This window comes from Balaenoptera musculus, chromosome 15 (assembly GCF_009873245.2).
Source record: "Balaenoptera musculus isolate JJ_BM4_2016_0621 chromosome 15, mBalMus1.pri.v3, whole genome shotgun sequence".
Classification (NCBI taxonomy): Eukaryota; Metazoa; Chordata; class Mammalia; order Artiodactyla; family Balaenopteridae; genus Balaenoptera; species Balaenoptera musculus.
The window spans coordinates 6,294,887-6,305,987 of record NC_045799.1 but is presented as its reverse complement, the minus strand read 5'-3'; the positions used below and the strand labels follow the sequence as shown (position 1 = coordinate 6,305,987).

Sequence of the window (11,101 nt, the reverse complement as noted above, 5' to 3'; positions counted from 1 at the left end):
AGGCGCACTTGCTTCGTAAGGCCCCGGAAGTGATGGAGGCAACGGCCCGCCACACCCGCGGCCGTTCTAGCGCCCGCGGTGCTCTCCGGATCTGACATTTGTCCGTGAGGCAGCAGTCCCTTGGCGTCAGGGTTGTCGCGTCGGAGATAAAGTCGGAGGAGGTGAACGAATCTCTAGAACGCCCCTGTAAGATGGCGAGAGGGCAGGAGCGAGTGGGGTCAATCGATAGCGCAGCGCTCGGCGCGATACCCTTTGTGCATGCGCAGTGAAGCGATCGATCGGGCAGGATTCGCGTCTCCATTTTTCTAGGAGAGAGCAGGAGACCGAGAGAGCGGGACGAGCCGGTATGGGGGAGCCCGGGGTGCGTGGAATGGCGGGTGCGGTCGGCTAGCGCTTTTGGGGCACCACAGGAAAGACGCGGGCGAGGCGGGAAGAGTCAATAGTGAGCGGGGCGGCATGCGCCCTGAGTTGCCAGGCTGGGCCTGCACTGATCCTCCTCTTCCTCAAAGGCCTTTCTTTCACCCTCACTCCATCCTTCGCTGGCCTCTAGCTCGGGATCATAGCGGAGCGTACGGTGAGGGGGCGTTTGTGTTCTCGCCCTGGTCTTCCTTCCAACTACGGGTACAACCAGTCCTGCACCGGGTTCTTCCTGTCTTCGGGCCGCAGACCCTTCACCTGCAAACTGGGGGCGGTAATTAGGCGCTTTCTAGCCCAGCGAGCGGACGTTCTATGGGAGTTGAGAAGCAGGGCTCGTCCTCTCTTTTCCTGTTTTAATCTCTTGGTAGCCCTATGATACGCCTGGCACGAGTGAAGGATGGAATAGTGGTTAAGCTCTGGGCTCTGGGGTGGGTAGTCCTGGTGGCCACTTTAACCTTGGACGACTTACGCAGCCACGTTTTACTTGCGGTATTTCCTAACCTCTTTGAGCCGGTTTCATCATCTCTGTTGTGTCCTCGTGTTGTTCACACAAGCATGGATTTATGTATATTTGCTTAATACCCATCAGTAGAGCACAGTGAGAGCTCAGGCTCTGGGTTAGGATCCAGGCTCCGCCATTTACAAGCTGTTCGATCCTGGGTGAGTTAACTTTCCTGTGCCTCCGGTTGCCCACCTCTAAAATGGGATAAGCTGAAGATTGAATGACGTAATGCATATTAGTTGCTTTCACCATGTGTGTTATATGCGGAATGTCTAATGAATTTTAGCTAGTTTATCATTAAGTTTTTAAGGAGCAGTACACGCAGCGATTAGAACAACACTATCTCTGGAGTCAAACCGCCTGCGTTCTAATGCTGGTTCCTCCAGGCACTAGTTCTGAGATCTTGGGCAAGTTATTTCCCCTCCTCACCTGTAAACAAGATTATTGGACCTCCTTTATAAGATGTTGTTGAGGATTGAGAAGAAACATGGTAAACACTTAGGAAACATTGGCTATTCTTATCAGTAGCCTCAGTAATTCTCCAGAGGGCCTTGGGTAGTTAAAAACACTGTTCCCTGCCCCTTTCCTACAGCACCTCCCACTTTCAGAATCACCCCTGTGAAGTGGTGTTAACTGCCCACTCGCCGCCCTTCTTTCTTACATTCTTCTCTCTCTCCTGTGCTCTGCCTTCCAGTTTTCTTCTGTGCCACAGCTCCCTGTCTGCCTGTGACTTTTATTCTTTATGGCTGTTCCCCAGCTCCTGCAGCCTTCCGATACCTGTACAGATCTACACGTGTACAGACATTGATTTTTTTTTATTTATTTATTATTTATTTATTATTTATTTTTGTCTGTGTTGGGTCTTCGTTTCTGTGCGAGGGCTTTCTCTAGTTGCGGCAAGCGGGGGCCACTCTTCATCGCGGTGCGCGGGCCTCTCACTATCGCGGCCTCTCTTGTTGCGGAGCACAGTCTCCAGACGCGCAGGCTCAGTAGTTGTGGCTCACGGTCCCAGTTGCTCCGCGGCATGTGGGATCTTCCCAGACCAGGGCTCGAACCCATGTCCCCTGCATTGGCAGGCAGATTCTCAACCACTGCGCCACCAGGGAAGCCCCAGACATTGATTTTTATAATCAGATTATCTAATCACGTCAACCAATTGGAGTTCTTTTTTTTTTTTTTTTTTGCATAAACTGGAAACCATCTGTAATTTTCTCTTTTGCTTTCTGAGCCTGAGAGAGAACTTAAACACTTGTAAATCAATCTAAGTGCACAGTCCTTCCAATTTTTCCTTTTTTTATAGTTATTTTGGCCATATCCTATTTGCCAATATTTTATTCAGCAATGCTTTCCAAAGTATTCTGTAATTAAATTATGTAATGTAACAAGCTCGGTTGCCTTGAAACATGTTTTAAGAATGACCATAACTGACATGAGTAAACATAACAGCTTAGCTGGTGGAAACGGTAGTGTCCAGACATCCAGCAATAGCAGCTGTTGTACCTATTGCAAGTATTAGCCAGGGTTTCATTAACAGAAGAAATGGAAGATTCTGGGATAGCAGTAAAGAATAAAAATTGCAGGTGGGTAATTTAGCAGAGAAAAAATGTTCATGAAGAGAGGTTCTACTGTAAATATTGGCTAACATGATTTGAACCATTTCTGTGTGCCACTGTGCTCAATGCTCTACATGTATCATCTTGTTTAGCCTTCACTGACTTATTTAACAGCTGAGGACCCTGATCTCAGAGAAACATAGTTGCTGACCAAAGATAATGCTGATAGAGCTGGGATTTAAGCCCTGGAAAGGCTGACCAGATTCCTGTGTTGCTTCTGTGGTTTACTAGTGCCTCTGCCCCTCATCATCACCTGTTTTCTCTCTTGCAGCTGGCAGGGAAATTATCTTCCTCTTCTCCAAGATGTACAGAACCAAAGTGGGCTTGAAGGATCGCCAGCAGCTCTACAAGCTGATCATTAGCCAGCTGCTCTATGACGGCTACATCAGCATTGCTAATGGCCTCATCAATGAAATCAAGCCTCAGTCTGTCTGTGCACCCTCGGAGCAGCTCCTGCACCTCATCAAACTAGGTAACTTGTGAATGCAAATTCATTGAGCCCGTGACAAGGCTTCAGATGTTTTTCAAGATTACTGCCCTTTAGTTTTAGTGCCTAGTATGTGTCGAGCACAGTGCTAGATACTGCAGGAGAAAGCAAAGTCCAGATTGTGAAGGTTTTGAGCTGGTTCTAGCCTCAGGATCTTTATATGAATTATCTGGAGCTTTCTGCCGTTGTATTGTTGACTTCAAGTCTCAGCTCAGATGTCGTCTCAGAGTCCTCATTTCTTCTAAGATAACCCGAACATCTTCCCCGTACCTCCCCAAGTGCTCTAAAACAACAATCCCATTTCCTTCATAACAGAATCACTGTCTGAAATTTTCTATATTGTTTTGAGTTTCCCACACAATCCATACCACCTGCCAAAAGACTGCAAGTGTTTTTGGTTTTAGTTTTGGTTTTGGTTTTCTTTATTTTTTTGGCTGCGTCAGGTCTTAGTTGTGGCACGCAGGCTCTTTGTTGTGATATGCAGGCTTCTCTCTAGTTGTGGTGTGCGGGTTTTCTCTCTCTAGTTGTGGCGCGAGGGCTCTGTAGTTTGCAGCACGTGGGCTGTCTCGTTGCGGCTTGTGAGCTCAGTAGTTGTGGTGCCCGGGCTTAGTTGCCCCGCGGCATGTGGGATCTTAGTTCTCCAGCCAGGGATAAACCCTCATCCCCTGCATTGGAAGGCGGATTCTTTACGACTGGACCACTGGGGAAGTCCCAGACTGCAAGTGTAATAAAGATATTGAACCTTGTCTTGTTCAACAGTGCATCCAGGTGCTTGCCTGTGTCATAGAAAGCACTCAGTAAAATACAGAATTGCCAAACATATTTATACTCTTTGACTTGGCAGTGTAAACTGTTAGAATTTGCCTGAGGAAATAAAATGAATTCCACTGAAATGCCCAACAATATGGAATTGGTTGTACATGTTCTCATATTCATAAAGTTAGATCCAACAACATGATGTGGGTGAACGTTTATTACGCTGGCCAGGTGTTTGTTTATTCCATATGAGTAAATGACCGAGTATGTCACACCACGTTACATATTGTGATTTAAGAAATGAAACAACTGTGTGCGTGGAGAAAGGTCCAGAAGAATTCATACCACCGTGTTAAGAGTAATTATCTCTGGGTGATATAATACAAGGTTATGTTTATTTTTTTGTTTATCTGCATTTCTGATTTTTCCTATACTGATAAAAATTGTTTATATGATATGTCAAGTTATTTTTCAATTTAAAATGCATTTTCTTGATAAACTTCAGTTTGTTTAAACCTCAACATTCTTTCAGAGATGTTTCACTAATGTTATTATTAACAATATATCTGACTTAATGAGCTTCAGAGCTGCTACTAACAGATCTCAACACTAAAAATATTAAAATTCGGAATGGGGAAAAATGGACAATTTAACTACAGAACTGCTGTTTTTCAGTTTCTGTGGTTGTGGTTAAAGTAGAAACTTTTGGAGGCAAGTATCTGGGGAGGTGACTTTACCTGTTGGAGCCTAACCTGCCACAACGCCTATTGCCTTACAGCGTTGTCACTGTGCGTGCACCCAGGTCACAATACATAACTTTGTACAGTATTAAGTACCATGCAGCTCCGAGAAAGAGTAAGTTGACATCTGCAAACACCTTTCCCAGTTTGGATCCAGAACTTTGTCCTGTCTTTTTAAAATAACGTTTTTTCATGCCCTTAATTTTTATTCCTTTCAGGAATGGAAAACGATGATACTGCAGTTCAGTATGCAATTGGTCGGTCAGATACAGTTGCCCCTGGCACAGGAATTGACCTGGAGTTTGATGCAGATGTCCAGACTATGTCCCCAGAGGCTTCAGAGTATGAAACATGCTATGTCACATCCCATAAAGGACCATGTCGTGTAGCTACCTATAGTAGAGATGGGCAGTTAATAGCTACTGGATCTGCTGACGCTTCCATAAAAATACTTGACACAGAAAGAATGTTGGCCAAAAGTGCCATGCCAATAGAGGTAAAAATCCTGGTAATATACTTACCATTTGCCTTTTGTTGTTCATTCTTGGGAGAATGAGAGCATAGTTTAAACCAGTTTTAACTTAGCATAGCTGTAGAATGTATACTTTAAGCCAGACAGATATTACACTTTGAGATTCTCTTCTCTTCTTGCTGGCCTAGGTCATGATGAATGAGACTGCACAGCAGAACATGGAAAACCACCCAGTGATTCGAACTCTTTACGACCACGTGGATGAAGTCACGTGTCTTGCTTTCCACCCAACAGAACAGATCCTTGCCTCTGGTTCAAGGGATTATACTCTTAAATTATTTGATTATTCCAAACCATCTGCAAAAAGAGCCTTCAAATACATTCAGGTTAGGAATGTTTGGAAAGGAGCTGTATGCATTTTTTTTTCCTAAATACAATGAGCTATTGTGTGGCTCTTCTCTTTTTAAAAGTCGCCTCAGTGGTCATCCTATAAATAAAGAGGATGGCAGCAAGGACGCAGCGCCCACCGCAAATGGCACGGCTCTCGTGCTGTCACGCGCCCACTTCCTCTGGCCAGTCAGGACGGCTGCTGGTCACAGATACGGTTCATAATCCACATCACTCTTTAAAGGTTGCAGATTCCTATTTAAAGACAAAACACAATGAACTTCTCTAACTTAGGGGAATTAAAAAATTATTCAGTTGAAATTCTCAGGTGTTTGCTGGAAAAGCGACATTTGGTGCTCTGTTTTGAATATGCAGTTCAGAAGTACTAATGTTTTAGTAGTGGCTTCCACCTCAGTATTTGGAGCCCTGGGACAAATTAAAGAAACTATTCTTATAGTTTATTTTTATTCATTAATCATATGTGAATGTGTCATAGATTGATAGTATTCCCTTCTGAGTTCACCCACTGTTTATGTGCAAATGATGAAGCTCACCTGTGATCTTTGGAATAATCTCACCAGTAGATAGTTTTGGAAATCTGTGTTCAGATGGTCCTTTTGTGTATTCCAGAAAGTTCTTTGTTCTTCTCTTAGCTGTGTCATATCTAGTCACTGTTTTATAGATTCTTTGCATCAGCCAAATATTCTCCACATTTCCTCTGGGTTTAATTGTTCACCACTTGGTCTCTTTCCCAACAGGAGGCCGAAATGTTACGCTCCATCTCTTTTCATCCTTCTGGAGACTTTATACTTGTTGGAACTCAGCATCCTACTCTTCGACTTTATGATATCAACACATTTCAGTGCTTTGTCTCTTGCAATCCTCAAGATCAACACACTGATGCCATATGTTCCGTTAATTACAATCCTAGTGCCAATATGTATGTGACTGGCAGCAAGGACGGCTGCATCAAATTGTGGGATGGTGTTTCAAATCGATGCATCACAACTTTTGAGAAAGCACACGACGGTGCTGAAGTTTGTTCTGCCATTTTTTCCAAAAATTCAAAATACATTCTGTCAAGTGGAAAAGACTCTGTAGCTAAACTTTGGGAAATATCAACAGGACGAACCCTGGTCAGATACACAGGTATGTGAGAAGTTGATATTACTTCACATTTCTGAGGCATTTTAGTTTCCAGAACTCTCTTTTAGATCCTCGAACTAGATCCACACAATCTATGTGAATCAAACAAGAGGCAGAGCTGGGAATAGAACCACAGTTTCTTAACTTTGCCCTTCTCAATATGTTAACAGCTAAAATTAGATCTGATTCCATGCAAGTAACACTTGAGAATTAGATGGTCTGTTTGTAGACCCATGGCCTGCCCACTTCCCACAAAAACATGAAAGCAGTCCAGAGAAGAGACTCAGTAAGTGAGAGGAAAGATCTTGGCTCATGCCTGAGAGAGGAGAAGGAGCCCCCAAAAGAGACCCCAAGTGTTCTGAACCTAGATATAAAGTGGGCCCTTCAGACAGAAACACAAAATTGTTAGTCTGATTGTCTAATTCATTTTGGCCTCTAATTGCAACAGTTGCGCCTGTGAGCTCTTTTTATGAGATCTGTTTAAATTTATCCTATCACTAGTAGTCAGTGTTTGTCTAATTATTTGATAGTAAGTATTAAAATATTGTGTTTCATTCTTCTGCTCCTTGTAGCAGCAAAGGCTGTTTGGTAGAAAACTTCAGCTTAGCTTCCTCTGTTGTGAGACGTTTGTGTCATACACTGAAATTGCCGTGACCAGAACTTTAAAACTCAAAACAGCACTATTGTAAGGGACTGCTGGGATGTTAGTAAGTGAAGAAAATTGAGGAGTTGGTGACGTCTGAACCACTAGGGTGCAGCATAACCTACTATAGATTTATCTCATTGTAACCAGAGTCTGCTTCCTGCCATCTCTCTGGCTTCTAGTGTAGATGGTATCGCTAGCAAGTCTTTGGAAGAGTCACTTTTGTTTTATGAATGCTTGGGATGTTTTATGGTTATATGTGGCTGATTGGTTTGTTTTTCTGGAGAATTGGGATTTGATTTAAAAATGAGATTATAATGAATTTATATGCAAATTCCCTATTTTTCTAGTTCACAGTTTAAGACCCCTTCATGTCAGCACTTTTGGATCTGCTTTTCCAGTTTTAATGTTTAGTTAGAATTCAGAGGGCTCTTGAAATAATGAAGGAAAAGGAAGAACTATCAAGTAAACATTAGAAGTTTTGATGTTGAAAGTTAATTTAAAACACTGTAAACAAAATTAAATGCTGGCTAGGGGAAAAAAAAAAAATTCTTAGCATAGGTAATAAACATAGGTCAGACACTGCTCAGTGAACCCCAGAAAAGATGACCAACTTCACTATAAACCTAAGAAATGAATATGGAAGTATCTTTTTGCTCATCAGATTTCAGGAATTTAAAAGATTGGTATTATATAGTATTGATAAACGTTTCAGGAAATCACATATTGTTAGGAGTATGATTGGTAAAATATTTCTGAAGGGCAGCTTGGTGTCATATTATCAAAATTTTAAATATATATATTTTTGACTTGCTAAATTGTTACATAGCCTTTCACGGCATGCAGCCTTTAAAAATAAATACTTGGGCTTCCCTGGTGGCGCAGTGGTTGAGAGTCTGCCTGCCAATGCAGGGGACACGGGTTCGAGCCCTGGTCTGGGAAGATCCCACATGCCACGGAGCAACTAGGCCCGTGAGCCACAACTACTGAGCCTGCGCGTCTGGAGCTTGTGCTCTGCAACAAGAGAGGCCACGACAGTGAGAGGCCTGCGCACCGCGATGAAGAGTGGCCCCCGCTCGCCACAACTAGAGAAAGCCCATGCACAGAAACGAAGACCCAACACAGCCAAAAATAAATAAATAAATAAATAAAATTTTAAAAAAACCACTCAGTAATGTTTGTTGAACACTTATACTGCAGAGCTGAATGGGCATTACACCTCATTTTAATCCCTGCAACATCTTGTGGGCAGGTGCTGTAATTATCCCTGCAGAGCAGAGGAGACAGTTAAGGCCTAGGGATGTTAAGTCATTTGTTCAAAGTCACATCGCTAATAAGTACTGAGTCCAGATCCAGCACCAAGGTGTGTATTTTTATCTGTTAAGCTGTATTCCCTCTTTGTAGGTCTCCACCACAAACTGTATGCCGTATGCCCTGATTTATATAAATTACAAATGAGTGTACAATGCACGGAGATATTTGGAAAAGATATTCATCAAAATGTTGACTCTGTGTAAAATTATCAGGCAGATTGTTTTTAATAGTTCATATAATACTTGAAACATAAAATATGCTTTTTTTAATTCATGGTCAAAAAAAAAAGCATAGAGTTTCCTCTTGGAGAGCAGCTGTTCATCCATCCCAGTGATTCTGGGCCTAGGAAGTTAGTCCTAAAGAAATAACGTGTTCTGTACCAAGAATGTTTGTCACAGTAGTACAGTTGGATACAAACTAACTGCCTAGCAGGAAAAGAATCATTACCTAATGGTGCTTCCAAACAACGGGATCCTTTGCAGCCAGTAAAAACACAACATATCCAACATGAAGTTAGATAATGTGGCACCACTTTTGTATTTTTTTAAGGTGTTTTTATGCCTAAAAATACATCAGAACATTAACAGAGTTGCATTAGGTGGTGTGCCCAAAGGTGATTTTCTTTTTCATACTTTTTTTAGAGTTACCAAAATTGCACAGTAAATGTGTATTACTTCAACAATTTTAAAATGCAGTTTTTACGTCAACAGAGCTAATAACAAAAGTAGAACAGTCTGGGCTCTAAGGTGTGAACTGGAAAGCTAGCCCTGGCGCCCAGGCCTTAACCTCTCGGTCTCTGCACAGGCGCTGGCTTGAGCGGACGGCAGGTGCACCGGACGCAGGCCGTCTTCAACCACACGGAGGACTACGTGCTGCTGCCCGACGAGAGGACCATCAGCCTCTGCTGCTGGGACTCGAGGACGGCCGAGCGCCGGAACCTGCTCTCACTGGGCCACAACAACATCGTGCGCTGTATCGTGCACTCGCCCACCAACCCCGGCTTCATGACCTGCAGCGACGACTTCAGGGCGCGGTTTTGGTACCGGAGGTCAACCACGGACTAGAGCCGCCGCTGGCGTTCAATAGGGTTCTTTTCTCGAGGACTCTGCCCCTCCTTCCCCTTGTGTCCCGTCATCAGCTTCAGTAGTAAGTCATTGTACCATGTTTGGCAGTTGTGCTGCCACCTCTGCGTCCTTCTGGGATTTGTATGAAAGAATCTTTTTTTACCTTGATGGAGAATCATGGTGGAAAAAGTTGGAATCACAGATCTGTGCGGTTGTTCTGCAGTCACTGATTATTACAGTGTGATTTTCATCAGTTTTGTAAATACAGGACTTGCTCTTTCCCTTGATCATTTGAAGAAGGATAGAGTATTCAAGTGCTTTCTAGATCTCAAGTGGATCTGTCATGAGGAATGTTCATTTGGATATTTTGTCAACTTTTGTGCCTGTTTTACATCCCCTTTGTACATTTCCTTTCAAAATACATTTTGGCAGATATGGGGGCATATGGCTCTGAGAATCAAGAGTTTTATGCCATATTAAAACCATTTTAGAAAATCGATAGTATCAATTCTATCCTAAAGTGACATTCTGATAATCAAGTTCAGATCTGCGACGTTACTGTTGACATAGTTTTCATTTCAGTGAAAGTAGTGGCCAACTTTTCCTGAAGATTTATAGGAGGTATATCTCCCATCACACGTCCCACATTATCCTTTCACAACCTAAAATGCTTGTCTTCAGTAAATGTGTTCTGATGAGATGATTACCGTTTGATAGGAAACATTGAAAATACATCCAGTGTAATCACAATTCGGTGAGCCCGCTGTTGCTCTCATCATCAGGAATGATGACTATCGATTGACTTTGTTCTTAGGTAATTTTAAATCTTATTTTTCAGTTCCCTTCAGCATGAGCCATAGCTACTCATCGTGGATACACCCAGCAGCTGCATTCTCAGAAGATTTTTTGCAATTAACGAACTAATACAGGTTTTCTTGTTCTTGAAACTTTTTAGGCAGTGACAGTAGTTCTCTGGACTCAACTCTTAGCTAGGTCAGAGAGCCCTGAGCTCCCCTTACAGAGAGAAACTTTGGTTTATCATTATCTCCCACTACAAATACCTCATGGTCTGGGTAGGAGTACCTAGAAATACAGTCTGAGATCATTTGATAAAGATATTAAATATATTAAAGTAATTGGTTTATGTTACAGGAATTTTATAGTCTTCTGAAGTTTATTATATAAAAATTGTGCTTTAGACATCATCCTTAAGGATCATTTTAACTCTTTGGTCTATAAAACCATTTTCAGCATTCTTAACATGTTAAGTCACAGGTTTTAGTTCAGACTTCCAAAGAGCTATATTATTTGGTCTGTAGTGAGTTTAAATTTATTTTGTGTTCTCATTCTGTGGTATTTGAGCTTGGCCATCTGTGGGTGCTGCTCTTGTACGACCAAAAGAAACCTATTGCATAGAAACAAGGATAACCGGTTCTACCCCAAAATTACCAACCAAAACTACCCACGTTTTCCAACTTTCAGCCTATGAAACTGTAAAGCAAAGGTTCAGCTTTTCTGCTTGTTCTCTCTGGCACATGCACTGGGATGACCACACTGCAC

The 11,101-nt window shown here is 42.5% G+C and overlaps 1 protein-coding gene across 4 annotated transcripts; it reads left to right on the top strand.

Annotated features, from left to right (window-relative positions):
• The first annotated feature begins 9 nt into the window (after positions 1 to 9).
• Positions 10 to 10,038, top strand: CSTF1 (cleavage stimulation factor subunit 1). 4 transcript variants are annotated; one of them, XM_036825266.1, is made up of 6 exons: positions 10 to 344; positions 2,804 to 3,004; positions 4,734 to 5,011; positions 5,176 to 5,373; positions 6,133 to 6,523; positions 9,282 to 10,038. In XM_036825266.1, exons 2-6 carry the CDS (start codon positions 2,836 to 2,838, stop codon positions 9,539 to 9,541), a joined length of 1,296 nt encoding a protein of 431 aa, XP_036681161.1. In that variant the 5' UTR covers positions 10 to 344; positions 2,804 to 2,835; the 3' UTR covers positions 9,542 to 10,038. The 4 variants fall into 4 exon arrangements, with proteins under 4 accessions (XP_036681161.1, XP_036681163.1, XP_036681164.1 ...); XM_036825268.1 differs by having other exon boundaries at positions 31 to 161; XM_036825269.1 differs by having other exon boundaries at positions 45 to 186.
• The last annotated feature ends 1,063 nt before the right edge of the window (positions 10,039 to 11,101 follow it).

Bases quoted from the DNA above. Each gene is read 5' to 3' on its own strand.
- CSTF1 (XM_036825266.1), top strand. From the start codon at position 2,836: ATGTACAGAACCAAAGTGGGCTTGAAGGATCGCCAGCAGCTCTACAAG. The intron at 5,012-5,175 runs GTAAAAATCCTG...TTGCTGGCCTAG, and splicing joins AAAGTGCCATGCCAATAGAG to GTCATGATGAATGAGACTGC. The intron at 6,524-9,281 runs GTATGTGAGAAG...GTCTCTGCACAG, and splicing joins AACCCTGGTCAGATACACAG to GCGCTGGCTTGAGCGGACGG.